The 18,256-nt window shown below is 45.0% G+C and overlaps 1 protein-coding gene across 2 annotated transcripts in view; it reads left to right on the top strand.

Annotated features, from left to right (window-relative positions):
* Nucleotides 1–9,889: 9,889 nt before the first annotated feature.
* LOC143512691 (alpha-2-macroglobulin-like protein 1) overlaps nucleotides 9,890–18,256 on the top strand; it is an 11,885-nt gene continuing 3,518 nt past the window's right edge. The window contains exons 1-26 of one of the 2 annotated variants that reach the window (XM_077003289.1): nucleotides 9,890–10,032; nucleotides 10,342–10,525; nucleotides 10,934–11,090; nucleotides 11,205–11,257; nucleotides 11,338–11,358; nucleotides 11,509–11,677; nucleotides 11,893–11,974; nucleotides 12,087–12,213; nucleotides 12,527–12,641; nucleotides 12,740–12,849; nucleotides 13,092–13,262; nucleotides 13,377–13,610; nucleotides 13,746–13,809; nucleotides 14,057–14,205; nucleotides 14,395–14,544; nucleotides 14,927–15,076; nucleotides 15,188–15,266; nucleotides 15,355–15,484; nucleotides 15,583–15,808; nucleotides 16,127–16,253; nucleotides 16,333–16,454; nucleotides 16,876–16,927; nucleotides 17,016–17,099; nucleotides 17,496–17,672; nucleotides 17,975–18,056; nucleotides 18,199–18,256. In XM_077003289.1, the coding sequence (XP_076859404.1) occupies nucleotides 9,956–10,032; nucleotides 10,342–10,525; nucleotides 10,934–11,090; nucleotides 11,205–11,257; nucleotides 11,338–11,358; nucleotides 11,509–11,677; nucleotides 11,893–11,974; nucleotides 12,087–12,213; nucleotides 12,527–12,641; nucleotides 12,740–12,849; nucleotides 13,092–13,262; nucleotides 13,377–13,610; nucleotides 13,746–13,809; nucleotides 14,057–14,205; nucleotides 14,395–14,544; nucleotides 14,927–15,076; nucleotides 15,188–15,266; nucleotides 15,355–15,484; nucleotides 15,583–15,808; nucleotides 16,127–16,253; nucleotides 16,333–16,454; nucleotides 16,876–16,927; nucleotides 17,016–17,099; nucleotides 17,496–17,672; nucleotides 17,975–18,056; nucleotides 18,199–18,256 (3,150 nt within the window). In that variant the 5' untranslated portion in view covers nucleotides 9,890–9,955. The remainder of the gene's footprint in view (nucleotides 10,033–10,341; nucleotides 10,526–10,933; nucleotides 11,091–11,204; nucleotides 11,258–11,337; nucleotides 11,359–11,508; nucleotides 11,678–11,892; nucleotides 11,975–12,086; nucleotides 12,214–12,526; nucleotides 12,642–12,739; nucleotides 12,850–13,091; nucleotides 13,263–13,376; nucleotides 13,611–13,745; nucleotides 13,810–14,056; nucleotides 14,206–14,394; nucleotides 14,545–14,926; nucleotides 15,077–15,187; nucleotides 15,267–15,354; nucleotides 15,485–15,582; nucleotides 15,809–16,126; nucleotides 16,254–16,332; nucleotides 16,455–16,875; nucleotides 16,928–17,015; nucleotides 17,100–17,495; nucleotides 17,673–17,974; nucleotides 18,057–18,198) is intronic. The other variant, XM_077003290.1, reaches the window with a different exon arrangement.

Consider the following 18,256-nt stretch of genomic DNA (forward strand, 5'->3'; position numbering starts at 1 on the left):
AAAGAATTCTCCAACTAGGAAATACCCAAAGAATGGGATGGCGTCATACCCCAAACTAAAAGTAGACTGTAGAGATGCCTGCTACACCTCAAATTCTGCTACAACTCTATCTGACATGTCTAACTGTATCCAGTGTCATCTGACAAAAAAATACCTTAATCTTATATGTGTTAAACTCAAAAGAAGCTTGCAACTAGAGAAATTAAAGAGCTCACTGAGGACTCTGTGGTGTCAAGAACTTGTTCATTCATCTCATATATAAGTCTTTGAGGAGGTTTAACAAATCTCTGGGGCTGAGTGCAGACAGCAGGTTCAACTTGCATAATGTCACTATGGGCAGGCACTACTGGGTGGGTTTCAGCATCTTGTGAGCCATCACTCACAGAAGGAACATCTCCGTGCTGATCGTACACTTCACCTGTGATGTCACTCACTGAGTCCTCTGGCTCCAACGTGCATTCAGACACTTCAGTGTGTTGAGCTTGACACTCCCCCATCTCAAAGTCTTCGCGGCTTGTAAGTACCCAGTGTGCAGTCCGATCACCAACGCTGTCATCAACTTGAGGGGTGACTTCAGGAACTGCCTCATCACCGTCCCTGGACCGGTAATCCTGCATATCATCTAGTGGTAAGAAGTCAACAGGGAGTAGTAGGTTTCTATGGACTACCTTCACTCTGCCAGTGTTGTTCTCTCTGATTTTGTAAACATTGATGTCAGAATTTACAGCCACTTCATATGGAGAAGATTCCCATTTATCAGTTATCTTCTTTTTTCCTCTTTCACCTCTGTTTGCGACAAGCACTCTGTCTCCGATGGTAAGTGGTGCACCTCTGATCTTCCTGTTGTATAGCCTGGCATGCAGAGTCTGTTCTTTCTGACTGTGTCTCTGTGCTACCTGCACAGCTTCACGCAGATCCTTCTTCAGGCGTGAAACAAACTCACTGTGGTCTACCACCAATTCATCAGAGAGGACGTTTGAAAACAAAATGTCAACTGGGAGGCGAGGGACTCTGCCAAACATGAGATAGAAGGGCGCAAAGCCAGTCGTCCCGTGCTCAGTGCAATTGTAACAGAAGGTGAGAAGTTGTAACATCTGTGGCCACTTGTCTTTAGACTTCGGAGGCAATGTCCTCACCATAGATCCAAGGGTTCTGTTGAATCTTTCAGCAATGCCGTTGCCCATGGGGTGGTACGGTGTCGTGTGTGACTTCTCGATACCTGACAGAGACAACAATTCCTTGATCAGCTTGCTTTCGAAATTTGCTCCTTGGTCAGAGTGAATCTTTTTTGGAAAGCCATAGACTAAACGGACTGATTTTTACATGGGAATGCATGAGCCATTTTAGAAAAATGATCTGTTACGACCAGTACATCCATAGACTTGCCATTGCTGACCTCCGCAGACCAAAAGTCAATGCATACCAACTCCATCGGTTCTGATGTGCGAATGTTCTCCAATGGGGCAGAGGCATTGGGTTCTGGTGTCTTCCCCACAACACAGCGATGACAGGTCTTCACATGATCGTCGATGTCGCGCTTCATGCCAACCCAGAAAAACCTCTGTTTCGCCAGCGCCAGTGTTCGGCTTCTACCCTGGTGACCGGCCGCATCATGAATTCCCTTCAGAACTTGTCCTTTTAGGGAATCTGGCACCACAAATAGAAAAAGTCGTCTGTTCATGTTATTATCTCTCCTCACCTTGCACAGCACACCATCACGGATAATGAGCTTGTCCCAGTGTCTTAGGAGCCGACGTACACTGGCGGGTTCATCCGCTCTCTCACTCTTGGATGGTTTCCGATGTCTTTCAATATAGTAGAGCACTCGACTGATGGACACATCTTGTCCTTGCTGACTCACCAGGCTACTGTGAGGGATGGGAGAAGTGGTCTGCTGCAATTCAGGAACAGCTAGACCCGCACACATGACTTCGCTCAGGCCACCAGTGGAGTGTGCACTGAAAACAGCCGAAACCTCCAGAGCCTCAACTGAACCACTCCCACTTCTGGGCATCGTTTGTGGATCTCTGCACGATCTAAGGACCATCTGATGGTTGTTGCTGTACTTGAAAGCATGCTGGACAGTTTCATCACCAACATCACTGACGTTTTTTTAGAAGTGACACATATGGCTCTGTGACAAGGCGATGACTTACACAAGACTGGACAAAGGGCTCTCTGCTCAAGGCATCAGCGACAACATTTTTTGGGCCTGGCACATACTTCAAATCAAAGCTGTACGATGCGAGTTTAGCTACCCAGCGCTGCTCACACGCGTCCAGTCTGGGTTTTGTCAAGATGTATGTCAAAGGATTGTTGTCGGTCCAGGCTGTAAAGTGACGTCCTTTAAGCCAATGGCTGAATTTTTCGCAGACAGCCCACTTCAGTGCAAAGAACTCCAGTCTGTGAGCAGGGTAGTTCATCTGCGCCCGCGAGAGTGTTCTACTGGCAAAGGCTACAGGTCTTGCTATCTCTTCTCCAGGTGGAACTTGAGAGAGCACTGCCCCAACCCCATCAAAGGATGCATCGACAGCCAATATGAAAGGCTGATCAAAGAATGGATGAGCTAAAGTCACACTTTGTAGTAGATCTGATTTCAGTAGCTCAAACGAATTTTGACACGCAGGTGTCCAATCAGTGGCAGTGAGCTTAGCATAGCAGACTTTCCATCTAGTCTTCCTTCCCTTTTTCATAGGTGTCGTCCTGCTGGGTCCTGATGTTAACTGGAAGAGTGGCTTGGCCTTAGCGGAACATCCTTCGATGAAATGTTGATAATACAGCACCATACCAAGGAACGATCTTATCTTCTTTGGGCATGGTGTTTGTCCATCTGCCTCCATCAAATCAACACGCTGGACTGCACTAATGGCCTCAACTTTCTCCGGGTCTGTATTAATGCCTTCCTCACAGATGATATGACCGAGAAACTTAACAGACCGTCTTAAGAAAAAGCACTTCTTAGGGGCCAGCTTCAGATTGTTACTGGACAGGCGTGAGAAGACCATTTCAAGGCGCTGAAGAGCCAGAGATTCAGATGGAGCAAACACCATCAGGTCATCCAGGTAGCACAGCACACTAGTGAAGTTCTCATCTCCAAAGATGGACATCATCATCCTCATGAATGTTGCTGGACTATTGGAGAGGCCCTGAGGAAGTCTGTTGTATTCATGCAGGCCAAACGGAGAGGAGAAGGCTGTGAACTTCTTGTGTTCTTCCTGTAGAGGCACATTATAGTAGCCTGACGTCAGGTCCATAGTGGAGAAAAATATATTTCCCCCCAGAGCAGCTAACACATCTGACTGGTGTGGCAGTGGATAGGCGTCTCTGACGGTCCGTGCATTCAGCCACCTGAAGTCTGTACAGATCCGTAAGTCACCGTTCCTTTTCCAGACCAACACAAGGGGTGATGCATAATCACTGTGCGACTTACGAATGATTCCTTTTTCCTCCATGTCGTTTAGCGCCGTCCTTAGTTTATCATACTGACTCGGTGGTATTTGCCTGTATGGTAAACGAAAGGGTCTGTTGTCAGTCAGATTAATTCGGTGGACAAAACCTTTTGCTTCTCCACAGTCCATCTTGTCTCTTGAGAAGATTGACTCATGGCTCTCAATTATCTGTAGCAGTCTGTCTTTCCAGTGGGCAGACACCTCACAAGACTCTAAGTCAATGTCGGAGAGGTTCAAGTTGCACAGCGCTTGCTTCCTCTCATCACTGGATCTGTGTTGTGAAGATGGGCTATCCTCAGTACACAGCACATTTGATTTGATCTGTGTATGTTGCTGCAGGTCTTCCACCGCAATGCAGGGTGACACATCCGCTATCTTGGTGTTCCTTTTTAATACAACCCTGTTGTTAGTTGGATTGATGACTTTAAGTGGAATCGACCCATCCCCCCAAAGTGGTGTGATCACCCTTCCAACCATTATCTTCTTTGGCCTTGACCTCGACTTCGTTGGTTCAACAATGACTGTACTGCCCACAGACAGGACTGAAGACACAGGCAGCTTTCCCCAAACCAGGTGCTCTGTTTGTGATTCTAGTGTCACACTTCTCTGGAGTTTTACCGTGCCTACCTTCTCAGGCATCATCTCACCTCTCCATCTCTCAGTATTGGAGAAAAGGGACAAAAACTCACAGCACTCATCACTCTGGTTATGGCTGGGTGTGGACACAAGTCTCCAGTAACCTCTCGTCTCTCTCAGTTGCATCAAGAGCCTTTTTATAGAATTTGTGCCCAGGATAATCTCCTCTGTTTGACCCGGTACCACTAAAGTAGGAACAGCCATATACTGTGATGCAAAGGTCATAGATTGCTGTTGGTGTGACACGATGACCTCCACAGCCAACAATGACAATGTCTTGAGCTGACTGCTTAGTGATGCTTGGAATACACCTCAACAAACTCGCTTCAGCAGACTCACTAAGAGTACACGCCATAGAGCCACTATCAATAAGAGCCTTAAAGGTGGGTCCGTTCTCAATTGAAACTGATGTGTAAAATAAACTGTCAGATCTAGGAACTGACTGTAAATTCTGAAAAATAACTGTTTTGTCTGAACAAATGTCACTACAGTGCAGTTGGCTTAAAGACTCATAATCTGAAAATGCTCCAAAGCTAGAAGTGGGAGGATTACTCTCAAGATCTACGTGGTCCTCCCCTACACGCAGATCAGTCAGTTTGACGGTTGATTAACCTGAGCTTCGCTCCTCCCTCTGTGTGGACATCTGTTCCTTGCATGACCAGGTGAAAAGCACTGGAAACACAACTTGTTATCCTTGCAGTGTGACAAAGCAGAGTGAGAGACATCTGTACAAACTAAACATGGAGTGTCACTAAGACCCTGAATTCGAGGTAAGCCAGTAGTCTTCCTACCCACTTTCCCGGGCTGAGCATTGCTCATGAGAACTTTCTCCAACATACTAATCATCCTCTCCAGAGTAGAGTGGTCAGTGGAGGTGGACTGAGTTGAAGGCTGGTTGTTATTCATGGGTGCTAAACTAGTGTTGACCTCCATTCTGCTCACAGAGATGTCCTCCAGATCATTCCTCTTGCCCACTGCTTTGACAACCTTCTCAGAGTGGAACTCATTCAAAACTTCCTGTACCTCAGCAGCTGACCACTTGTCGATAGTCTTAGAGCGAAAGGTAAGAGCCAGGCCTGAGTTTGGGCAGTTCCTAATGAACATACGTGTGACCTCAGTGGATAGGTCATCCTGCTGCTTACCCTGTTCCTTGAGACGCTCCGAAGCAACATCAGCAGCGCGATTAAGACGCAGCCAGTAGTCATAAGGGTCTTCCTGAGACTCAGGGAGAGTTGTATAGAAGTCTTGAAGAGGAAGAGGTGAAAACTGCTTGCAAGTAAAGTAATTTCTCAAAAGGCTGTATATGGAATCTGGGTTACTTCTAATATCAACCCCACTAGACTTCACACCCACTTTGACAACATCTTTGGCTTTGCCTCTTAGATGTATGAGAATCTCTTCTCCCCGATCTTCAGTAGCCAGGCCACCATTCCTAATGAAGGTTCGCATGAGCTCAATCCATTCCTCAAGTGTGACAGTATCAGACGAGTCACCTCTGAACGTAGGAGGATCTTTCACTTTTCTCTGATTCACTACTTGAAGTTGAGATGAATTTGACATATAATTCTGAGCTGGATTGTGACTGTCACTTTGTGCACTAGATGCAGATGCTGCTGACACTGGAACAGACCTACTCAAGTGTGTGAGGAGACTATCAGCTAGCTGTTGACCTATGTGTTGCACAATGCTACCCAACTGACCAGTAATGTCATGCGCTGCATTGGGAGTGGATGTGCATGGGGCCAGACCTGCAGAGGGGCCATCATACTGTGTGTGAGGTGTGTGTGTGTGTTGCTACTGACAGGACTGGCTGTTACCATCCCAACACCTCTACCTACAGTAGTGGTTATATCAGGGAAAGGAATAGACACCCCAAGTAAGCCTCTACCCCGACCTACACTAACTGGAGTTTGGAAGCCCTGAAACCCACTAGGCTGTGAGTTATCCATTAGTATAAAAATAAAAAGATAGAAGAGAAAGAGCAAAGATAAAGGAAAGCAGAGAAATAAAGAGCATTTATATACAATATACTACACTACAATCTTTCACAATGCAAACATCCACAAACTGCAACTACAATGACCCATAAATAAATTCAGCTGTAGGATGACGACAGGCCCACCGGTCCAAAGAGGCGTTGATCGTCGACCAACTGAAGGTCACGGGAATCACGGCACCAATGTAACTGTTCTGCGTTGTGTTGAAAATGATGAGGACGCTCAATTGGATGAAGTCATTTATTCCCTGCACATGGGTTGATAAAATGATATTTAGGGTGGGATAAAATGTGGAGTCTGCCTGCAGCAATGTAATTCTCTTCCCGCTGCTTCTCACACAAAACATTTCTTCATCCATTTTTAAAATATATATACATGAACAAAAAGTACACTCAATGGCCACCACCGGTACTGCACGTGGAATGCAGCCATAACGTTCCAGGCTAGTCACGCTTTGGATCGCACATGCTAGCGGGACCACGAGGTGCACATAGAACATACAAAATGCAAACAACTTAAAATACAAATGTAATAAATTACCTGCACATGGGTTGATAAAATGATATTTAGGGTGGGATAAAATGTGGAGTCTGCCTAAACAAAACAAATGCTGTATTATCATTTGGACTTTCCAATACGAATACATTAAGGCCAACAAAAAAAATACAAAACGAGAAAACATCACACAAATCCAATTTATAGATCACCTTACATATTAGGTTAAATTTATGTTAAATCTAAGACATACAAAATAGTGCAAATATGGATTTTAATAACTTCTCAGACCCACGATTATCCCACCTACCTGCAGCAATGTAATTCTCTTCCCGCTGCAGAAATCCCACAATGCAAAACGGTATAGACCGATTACAAAATAAAAGTCTCAACCCATTTATGCAGGATTTAACAATTTAACACCGTTACACATGCATGCAGTTTGTTAAGTTAAGAGTTCTAATAAAACATTTCAAAATGCATGTGTAACTCAGTTAAATAAAAGTCTGTTGTCCAGTCATATAATTTGTCATTTTAGTTTTCTTAAAATTGTCACGTCTCATTCTCGTGAACCCAATAACGTGTCTCGTCTCGTAAGCTGAGTGTATCGTCACACCCCTAGGTAGCAGTAATCCTCAGTACGGAGATGATAAACACCCTGACAGTGCACAAGCTATGGTGGCGTACTGCTTACAAGTAGAATAAATAGAACATTTCTCCATAATACTGCTGGCTAGCATGCCATCAGCGGTGATTAGCTTGATTCGGAGCTGTGGTGTTTGTGTAAATTTACTCATGTTCAAAGGGCTTCCATATGGTAAGATACAACTCTCAGAGTCCTCCTCAAACCGAACCAGTGTGCAGGTCCGCGCAGCGCAGACGGTTACTTAATAATACCCTAATAATAATAAATTTTATTTAAAGCGCCTTTCATAACACCCAAGGACACTGTACAGATAAAATGGGAGAAACGTCAGGTACAGCAGTAAATAATATAAAACAATTAAGAGATATTAAAAGCAGTCCGAAACAGGAGTGTTTTCAGTTCTGATTTGAAAGTCTTGAGTGATTACTTGTGCAATACGACTGGACCTACAGAACAGACATTCATACAGTGGCATTCATTCAGTAGTATTGTAATAGTGCATATATATATATATATATATATATATATATATATATATATCTGTGTGAATGGCTGAAACACAGTCACTGATGTAAACTATGGGCCCGGTTTATCTTCCCGTATGGAAGCCCTCATCACGCGACGCGGTTACCGATTCTGGTGTAATGTTCTCAGGGTGAATCTGAACATGAAGTATGATTACACAAACAAACTGCACCTCGGAATCACAGTCACAGCTGATAGCACGCTAGCCAACAGTACTATGGAGAAAATTCCCTGAATTACGAGATGCCTCACTCATAACGAGCAGCCTGCCACCACACCCAGCATCACAAACTGAAAGCACAAAACGTCGCGAGTGCGTCGATGACGTCAGGTTTCATTCCATATATTCAGACTTTCACCACATACCCAGAATTTGCTGCTACACCCCTGTTAAGACCACTAGACGTAGTAAAGCTCGTACCAAACCCCAAACGGTCTTTATCGCTCTGTGCTTCTTTGCCAGTGGCGCATTTCTGTAGAGCATTGGGGACACAGAACATCTTAGTAAGGCTACGGTCTGCCGTGAAATTCAAAAGGTTTTCCTTGCGCTTAAGCGCTTCCTTAATATATTCATCAAATTCCACAATGATGGGGCGTCTGCTGTTTTGCTCTAAAGCAAGGTCTTCTGCAGGAGTGAGGGCTGTTACAGGAGGCCCACCAGCAGTAGCAGTTTTATTTCTGGTTGCTAAAATATTTTATACAGTTATTTAATATAGTGTTTTACCTTTTCCTGCACATTAGACTAATCAACTGTACTTACCATTCTGGAGTATATTTTTATATTTCACCTTGACCCGCTGCCACATTCTCTTCAGCCCGCTCATGATTAATTAACATTATTAATTTACTATAACACTTAAAATGCCAATGAATGGATTCAATTATATGCTCACGCATTTAATCTGTCTGCAATATTCTGCCAGACAGCTTCTCTGGCTTTATAAATACAGGACGTGTTGCCTTTCTTCGTAATAATGTATTTATATTCCTCAAACAGACTTATAAGCAGGGCTCTCAAGTCTCACGCATTGAGCGTGTGACACACGCATTTGACCGTCTTCACACGCTCACACATATATGTAATGCTGCAGCCCGGAGCCCCGGTGGGCGTGGGTAAAGGGCGGAGCATGTGTCAATCATTTTCGAATGCAGCCAATCAGATACTAGACTTTCGTTGTCAATAAAGGAAAAAAAAAACATTAAAGTGCCGTTCCAGAAAAATAAGTGAGAAGCATTTTAAACTTTGATTTAAAAATGTCTAAAGTCATGGCTCTTCTAATGTTTTTATTCAGCTACTTTTGTGCAAGAATGGCATATACTTCTGTTTAAAGAGTTTCTCCGTGCAGTTTCCGCCTTCTTTTGGCAGATCTGTTAAGATGATTGGCTGCAGTAAAAAATGATTGACAGCTAACTCTGGCTGATAATTGGCTTAATAAAAATTGATTGACAACGAAAGTCTAGTATCTGATTGGTTGCAGTCGAAAATGATTGACACATGCTCCGCCCTTTATCCACGCCCACCGGGGCTCCGGCCTGCAGCATTACCCTTCTCCGCTCACACGCCACACTTCCGATTTCACACGGCGAGAAAAAAAAAATCTAGTTTATTTACCTCCGATCCATATCTATGTCGCCCTCCACTGGCGATCGATCGCGATATACAAACCCCCCCCCCCCCCGCTCAACAACTCTCACACTCTGACATGAATCCAAAACTTGAGAGCCCTGCTTATAAGTAGGGAAAAAAGCTGCTCGTTCCTTCAGTTCTTTCGATATTTTCTTGCCTTTTCGAATATCGATTCGTGAGGCTGTTTAAATACCGTGTGCACGCGCATGATCGCCGATTACAAAATCCTGGCTTGAATTAGCGGGAACAGGTTGCGTCTGGATTTCGTTAGTGGACCAGAACTAGACGGAAGTTAACTGTTTGGCTAACTCAAGCGAGGCTCACTTTAATAAGCGCTGCTTTTATGAGCTCGCTTTGTGGAATAGCCCCCATATTTGGTTTAGATCACCTAATGAGTCTCATTAAGGAGAGTGAGGCGTGTACACGGGATTGCAACGGAGGCTGTGCACGTGGAGATGAACATCTCAAATTTCGACCGAACTGATAGGTTGTTTGATAACAGGTGTAGCATATTTATATTTCAGTATTTATAGCCGGAGCTTCCAGCTAGCCTGATTCAGATGGTGGCCGAGTCCCGGTCATGATGCTGCTCGCCAGAGTGCTCGCTCCCGCGCTTCTGCTCGTCCACAGCGCTATTGCCTTTTCTTCCAATGACACGTACGAACGCTTTTTTAAATCTCAAGTTAACTTTGATTATTGAAGTTGTAGTGGTTTTTTGATACGCGATACATTTGTTTACTTCAAGCTAACATGAAACGACGTAACACCTGATCAAGACTAACCCACTTTGCTCTGTTTTGCTGTATTTCTTATTTGTACCACAGTTGCGTATGGTTACGTCATTGTAAAAAAAAAAAACCGAGTGCCGTCAAAGATTTCCAAGCATCAGTAGTGTGGACTAGGACTTTATATCAACTGTGTCTGTGAAAAACTGGTTTACAACTATTTTTCTTCGTTTCCATTCAGGATTTACCTGTTGACTGTAAATTCCCAGCCAGTAGGGGGCAGTGAGGAGACTCTGTGTGTCCATGTCTACACGTCCCAGAAAACATTGCTGTTGCATGTCAATCTGCAACATGGGCAAAGCAACCAGAGTCTTCTGACCTGGAATGTTAAAACACAAGAGTACTACCAGTGTGTCTTCTTCCAGGTCTGACCCCACCGTCTAACGGAACGCCACCATGATGTTTTAAATCTATCAGCAAACTGCTTTAAATCAGCAGTCCCATATGAACAAGGCTCAGATTGAAATGTCTAGTCAGTATACTTTTCACCTAATGCATATTTATATATTAGTCTTTAGGTGGCTATTTCAGTGTTTCATTTAAGCTTAGTTTGTTTTTAGTAAATAAAATATTCATTTTCTCAGTTTCCTATTATTTGTAGTATTGGTGTATCTTAGAATATGTCCAGTGTCTCATACGTGTTTTTCACACGTTGCTTGTGTAAACACAGCTACTGGTGATTCAGGAGTAGAGTGCCTCTCAGCTCTGTTTCATCATGTGTTTCACAAACACAATAGTGGTTCATTTCACACTTGTAATTTTGCATCAAACAGGTTCCTGTTGTAACCATGGACACAGAAGCTTCCATTTATTTCGAGCTCATTGGGAAAACCACTTTCCTAAACAGGACAACCAGGATCATCCTGAAACGTCCCGCGCAGCTGACAATCATCCAAACAGACAAACCCATCTACAAACCAGGACAGACTGGTAATGTTTGCTGGGACTACTGGTGCAGTGAGGGAATGTGTGTCTAGTATATGAAGGAGTGACTCATTGAGCGTCTGTAGGCTCAGCAGTGATGTCGTCTCTCTCTTCCAACAGTGAAATTCCGCATAGTCTCTCTGGATGGCAATTTCCTCACCCACAATCAGATGGTAAGACGGTAGAATGCAGTAGCATAACACATCACTAATATATATTGGAGAGTGATATTATGGGCTTCTTTCTCTTTCAGTTCCCAACAGTGGAGCTGCAGGTACGGTGAATCTTGCAATACACATCGCTGACGTTTGAGCTCTGCTCTTAAAAACAGTTTTCTGATTCTAGAAATGTTTCCTGGTTGTTTCAGAAGTGTCCTTGCTAATTGCATTTTCTGAGAATTGCTGCATGTTGCTGTTGTGTGTAGGACCCCAACTCCAACCGCATCGGTCAGTGGCTTAACAAGTCCACATCCGACGGCTTCCTGGATCTGACGTATCCCATGAGCCCTGAGACTCCACAGGGATTCTACACCATCACCGCCTGGAATGAGAGGAACGAAGCAACCAGACAAGACTTTGAAATCAAGGAATACGGTCAGACCAGCACTGTTTTCTGTTAATGTCAGATGGGTTCAGTTAGTCAGACCCAGCACTGTGTGCTTTCTTAGTTTATATAATTCTCAGTATTCAGTGTTTGGAGCAGTATGCTTAATTCCTCACAGGTGATTCATATTTAAATGAAATGAATAACAGCAAAACATTCTTAAATTCTTTTAAAAGATTCTTAGTCTTAATTTTTTCCCCTGTAGTCCTGCCAAAGTTTGAAGTGACAGTTGATCTTCCAGTCATAACTGTTCTGGACACAGTGGTCACACTGAAAGTGTGTGCAAAGTGAGTCATTTAAACATTTTACATACCACACAATAATGATTTAATATGAGACAAACATCCATCACCATAATGTTATGTATTCATTACTCCACCACCTCCACTCTGTCCATAGGTATACTTATGGGAAACCAGTGATGGGGTCTGTCACTGCTGTGGTCCGCCGTAACAGTTACAGATACTGGTGGTTTGCTCCAGGAGCTACACAACTCCCAGACATCCACAGGACTTACACCATGAAAGTTAGTCCACGTCTTCACCTGTTACAGCACTGGGAAATGAAATATTATTCAGAATGCTTTGTAAATCCACAAATAAGATTCATGCTTCATAGAGCAGGTCCCCCAAATGGAGACGGCCATGTTTAAAATGTATTTAGTACAGCATCTCAAACAGCCAGGCCACCAAGTGTCGGCACAATGGCTTTCGTGAGAAAAATCACTGGAGAAGTTACTTATTGTACCTTTAAATTTCATATGAGCAGTAATTGTTGTCCAGTGTAGCAGACACTACTGTTTCTGAACTCTGGTCCACGTTTGTTCAAACCTGGTTTAGACTGACAGGACGGGCTGTGGGTCCCACATCATTGACCTGAGTGACTTTGCACTGAATAGTCCACAATATATGAGAACTATTAGTGTTGATGCTGAACTGGAGGAATATGGGACAGGTGAGGGATTCCAGTCTAATACATTCTAATGTTTTAGTGATGATCAAAATGGTTATCTATACTTGTAAACTGATCTATAAATGAATTGACTGTCACAGGAGTGGTCCTGTCTGGGTCTGGAAGCTCTGCTATTGTCAGTGAGATCGTCATCCTCACCTTTGTGGACACTCCTGGTGTGTTCAGGCTTGGGTTGGCCTACGAAGGAAAGGTGATTACTGTATAAAGATTTTTTTAATTTAATTAATTTCTATATAAGGACCTTTAATTAAAATGTACTGCACATTAGAATACCAGATCTACTGCTTAGCAATCTTAACAATGTGTTTTATTGCTAGTGTTTAGTTCAAATGTAGCGCAGGATACGTTTGTCAGATATTTAACTGTCATTTTGTTCAGTGTTAGCTTGAATGTTTTTCTTGTGGTGTTGACTCTGCCTTGTATCATTGTTAGATTAAGGCCACTGGTCCAGACTCCGCTCCTGTGAAGAATGGATCGGTGCTTCTGATGATAACGTACGCTGAAAACCAATCCAGAATCTACAATTTGGTTACTGATGGCAACGGTGTTGCCCGTTTCTTCTTGGACACTTATTCATGGGGTTCGCAGCCGGTCTCTCTACAGGTGAATGTCTTCATTTTGTTTTCGGATAAACAATGTCTTACATTGTCTGACACTTTTTTGAAGGTGTACGAGGCTGTATTTATGGAGTTGTATTGTTTCTCCTCTTCCCAATAGGCCAATTATGTGGAAAAGAAGCCACTTGGAAATATGACCAACATAGGAACACCAGACTACATCTCTGCTTACCTCTACGTCCAGCCATTCTACTCCCAAAGCAGAAGTTTCCTGGAGGTGCAGCGCCCTCTAGAGGTGTTCAGGTGCAACAGAATCGCTACAGTGCTGGCCCAGTACATCGTACAGGGCAGTGCCCTAGGAGCGACCCAGGTCTCCCTAGAGTTCTTCTACATGGTACGACCTGCCAATCTTAGTTTCAGGGTGTAAGATGATGCTCTTGACTTGCCCAACAGCTATTAGTTGTCTGGATGGTCATGTTTAGAATGTGCCTGTTTAACTGATCTCTCCTGTTTGTGTGCTGGAGTGCAGGTGATGTCCCGGGGCAGGACTGTGCAGCAGGGAAGTGTCTCCGTGGCTGTAGAGCCGCAGAAAGGTCTGCTGTACACACCAGAACTGTACCCACAATGCACCAGTTACTTTCAGTCATGAAAGTGCAGGATGTATGTTTCTGCATTGTAAAAGTATGAACAAGCCTGGCTGAGGACCTTAATCCATGAATCCATGAACATGGTGGAATTAGGCATAGGAACCTCCTCTGGGCTCAGAAGTTCCAGGCCCCTTTCTGCTGTAGGTGCTCTGGTGCTCTAGGTGTGTTCTAACCTCCACCTGTCTCTGTATAGCAGAGAACAGAGGAGAAGTGTCCGTGTCACTCCAGGTGGTGCACGCGCTGGCTCCGGTCGCCCGGGTGGTGGTGTATGCTGTGCTCCCTGGAGGGGAGGTGCTGGCTGATGGCATGGACTTCCCAGTTGAGCCGTGTCTGGCTAACGAGGTCAGTACGTCACAAAATTCCCATAAACACCCAGTGCTCAGTTTCAAATGCTTGCACTCAACTTCTAATATCAGACTTCAATCCTGTGAAGTAAAAGTGTAATGGTCAATTAGTGTAATTAATCTCCACCTCTCAAACAAACTGCATCTCATCAGTGTAGTTTATGGGTTTGTTTCTCTTGTTTCTCAGGTGTCTATGGATTTCTCTTCTCCCATGGAGCTCCCTGGGAGCTCTGTGGAGCTGACGCTGAAAGCTCACCCAGGCTCGCTGTGTTCCGTGAGGGCCATCGACGAGAGTCTGCTGCTCCTCAGACCAGAGGAGGAGTTCAGCGCTGAATCTGTACGTTCAGACTGCACCTCAACTACAGGGCACCCAGATGTTTGTTCAGACTGAACCCCTGAACTACAGGGGCCCCCACGTCTGTCCTTGCTGGTTTACCTGCAGAGCTTTTGCTCCAAACATGATCTGTAGATGTTCTGCAGAACCTTCATTAGCCTGATCAGGGTTGGGTTCACTCTGCAGCAGGAAGATCTCCTGGTGCAAGAGGCCACCACTACTGTACCCTGATTTTACATCAGAAATTACTAAAAAACAATCCTAGAGGTTTTTACAAGTTAAAGGTTGTACTCCTTTTTTGAAGGTTTCAAGCGGCTATTAATTTAATTGGGAGTCCAATGGATGAATGCATCTGAGTGGATGAATTCATCTGGTATGATCTTAGGTCTTCAAGCTGCTTCCAGTCTATGATCTATATGGATACCCAGATGACTCTGAGGACTTCTACCCCTGCTACCCACCTCTCCGATCAAAGCGGAGAATCATTTTCCCTCGCCCGTATGATGGAAATGCTGACGTATACAGCATCTTTAAAGTAAGGAATTTTATTTATTTATTTATTTTGGTGGGGAAGACAAGGCTCTTTGCAAAATTCCAATAAAATTTTATTATGTTTTGAGATTCTGCTGGCGTTTCCTGTTCTCAGGATGCTGGTATCAAGATCATTACCAATGTTGACATAAAAAAGCCCTACGATTGCGGTAATCCACTGCTGTATTTTGGCCGTAAGTTGCATCAAATCGCTGATTCGTTGCTCATTTATAAGTGAGTAAATTGTATTGTGTATCTGAATGATTTCTTCAACCTCGACAGCTGTAAATAAGGCCATGGCTGAAGAATCCTCTACAGATTCTGCTCCAACTCCCTCCGAACAAAGTCCACCATCCACCACGGTCCGCAGATACTTTCCAGAGACTTGGCTCTGGGACCTTGTTCATGTGGGGTGTGTACACACTGGGCTGCGGCTCAAACACGCTACAGCTCAAACACTGTTGGCAGGTCTTGTGACAACTTTTTTTTTTTTTTTTCCCTCATCACCAGCACGTCTGGGGTTCTTTTAGTCAACAAGACCATCCCAGACACAATCACCACGTGGGAGGGCGGGGCCTTCTGTACATCTCCAGTGGGGTTTGGTGTGGCCCCTAAAGTCAACCTCACCACCTTCCAGCCCTTCTTCGTGAGCCTCACCCTGCCCTACTCCATCGTCCGTGGGGAGGTGTTCGCGCTCAAGGCCACCGTCTTCAACTACCTCCCCTCCTGCATCATGGTGAGTGGTCTGAACATTTCCCATCATGCTCTCCTGCCTGATCAGCAGGTACACCTACACGGTCTCCTGGACATGGGAACTACAAATCCCATTTTCCCAAACCCTCTGCTCTGTTCACTCTGCTTCAAGTCCCCATTATGACTCGTATCTGAGTTAGAAATCACCCTTAAACTGCTGTCCATGCCTGTAAGCCAAATATGACCGTAACCGTTGTTGGTGCTTCAGTTCTGGACTCTCCCTGTGCTGCTGGATTCCACCTAATGTCAGCTGGGCTCTGTTTCAAGCTGTTGCTCTCTGTGCTGCAACTGTGTGTTAAAGGTGCAGGCAGTGCTCGCATCCTCAAATCAGTTCTCAGTGCAACCCTGCAAGGACTGCAACTACACGTGCTGCCTCTGTGCTGAAGACGGCTGGACCTTCACATGGGTCGTCACACCCTCTGTATTGGGTAAGGTTGTATTATACCAACATCACACCCTCCATACTGGGTAAGGCTGTCTTTACACCAGTGTGTGTTCGTTCTGTAGGTGAGGTGTTTTTCAGAGTGCGTGCGGAGGCCGTCCGGACGTCTGTGCGGTGTGGGAACCAGGTGCCCATCGTGCCAGAGAAGGGGAGCGTGGACACGGTGGAGCAGACCCTGCTGGTGGTGGTGAGCTCAGTCTTCCTCCACCTCACTACACCACCCTGATGAGCCCCACTGAGTGCAGCTCCCTTCACCCTCCCTGTACTGGAGCTGTAGTTCATTATCCTGCTGAATAAAGGAGTCTGTCAGGTGACGTCTGCAGGGTAGAGTTGCTGAGTGTGTGTGGACTGAATCACTAGAGCAGTGAATATGAATCCTGAGCTCAGTGGAGGGGCTATTCTGTCAGTCTCTGAGAAAATTAAACACTGAAACCTTTGTTTGTGGTTCCAGGTAGTGCCCTTACTGTAACAGTGGAGTGTGACAGGTGTGATTTGTTCTCTGGTAACCTGACCGAAGGATACAGACCAGACACAAGGGTTTTGTTTGTGATCCCCAGTAGGTTTGAGCTGATTTTATACTGTAATATTTGTCATTCTTCTTGCGACAGGCAGAGGGAACCAAACAGACCAACACCTACAACGAGCTCCTCTGCTCAGCAGGTCAGCAGCTGTCATCTGCAGAATTAACGTTCATATTCTCACTTCTGTTTATGGGGGTTGCTGTATGATGGATCTTTCCATCCTCTAGGTGGTGCTGTTGAGACGAACATTACACTAACATTACCTGAAGTGTTTGTGGAGGGTTCCCCCACAGCCTCGGTGTCTGTGCTGGGTGAGCGCACACACACCTGTACAACCACACGGTCATTGTCTGGTGCTGCTACTGTTGCTTAGCTCCAGAACCCCAGACGTCTGCTCTGAAATCTTGTTTACATTTTAACAAGCAAATTCCTTGCTCAGTAAATAAACAGCTTAGTGCAGTAATTCACCTCGGACCATTATTTTGTATGTGGACGTTCACACTGGTAGTTTGCAGAGTTCATCCCTGTGCTGTAGCCCAGCTCTGCTGTACCAGGCCCATGGGTGTTGAACAGAGATGGTTCATCGTTTGTCTCCATCCCTGTTTCAAGTCTGAATTGGGAAGAACTGTATGACTTGTAAATGATACATGGAGCTCTCTCTGCATCTGGAAACGCACAAACACTTCTGAACCTCCACCTCTCTGCAGGAGATCTGATGGGCCGTGTGCTGCAGAACCTGGACAATCTGCTGGCCATGCCGTACGGCTGTGGTGAACAGAACATGCTGCTCTTCGCTCCTGACATCTTCATCCTGGAGTACCTGGAAAGCAGCGGCCAGCTGACGCCCACCATCAAGACCAAAGCCGCCTCCTTCCTGCTGAGTGGTGAGTGCACATACCAGCTCACACACACGGCTAACACCGTCTCCTCTCAACATATCCAGAGCTTAATTTTCAGTCAGAAGGATTTGATTTCGGCAGTTTGGGTGGGTTTTTTTTTAATATAAACAGTTTCTTCATGACCTTTGCTCAAGCACATTGCGATGGGTGCAGCTTTGATGGTGCGATACCGTTTTAACAATGGACAGTGAAGGTGTTGAAGGTCGTGTGTGGTGCTGGTAAATCACTTCCTCTTCTACAGTAATGAGCTGAGATGTAATGAGCTGGTTTTCCTATGACCTTCACAGGCTACCAGAGAGAGCTGACCTACAAGCATGAGGATGGGTCCTACAGTGCCTTTGGGATGACGGACAAGTCGGGCAACACCTGGTCAGTGTCACACCAGAGACGACCTGATATGTGCAGCTCACACACTACACTTATCAACTGTCACACCTCTGGCCCTCAATGTTATGGACAGCTTAAAATGATGGTCAGGCACTCCGTGTTTGTCCACCCCCCCCCCCCTCAGGCTCACTGCGTTTGTGATGAAGTCTTTCGAAGCTGCGAAGCGATACATCTTCATCGAT

This window comes from Brachyhypopomus gauderio, chromosome 4 (genome assembly GCF_052324685.1).
Source record: "Brachyhypopomus gauderio isolate BG-103 chromosome 4, BGAUD_0.2, whole genome shotgun sequence".
In the NCBI taxonomy this organism is placed as follows: Eukaryota; Metazoa; Chordata; class Actinopteri; order Gymnotiformes; family Hypopomidae; genus Brachyhypopomus; species Brachyhypopomus gauderio.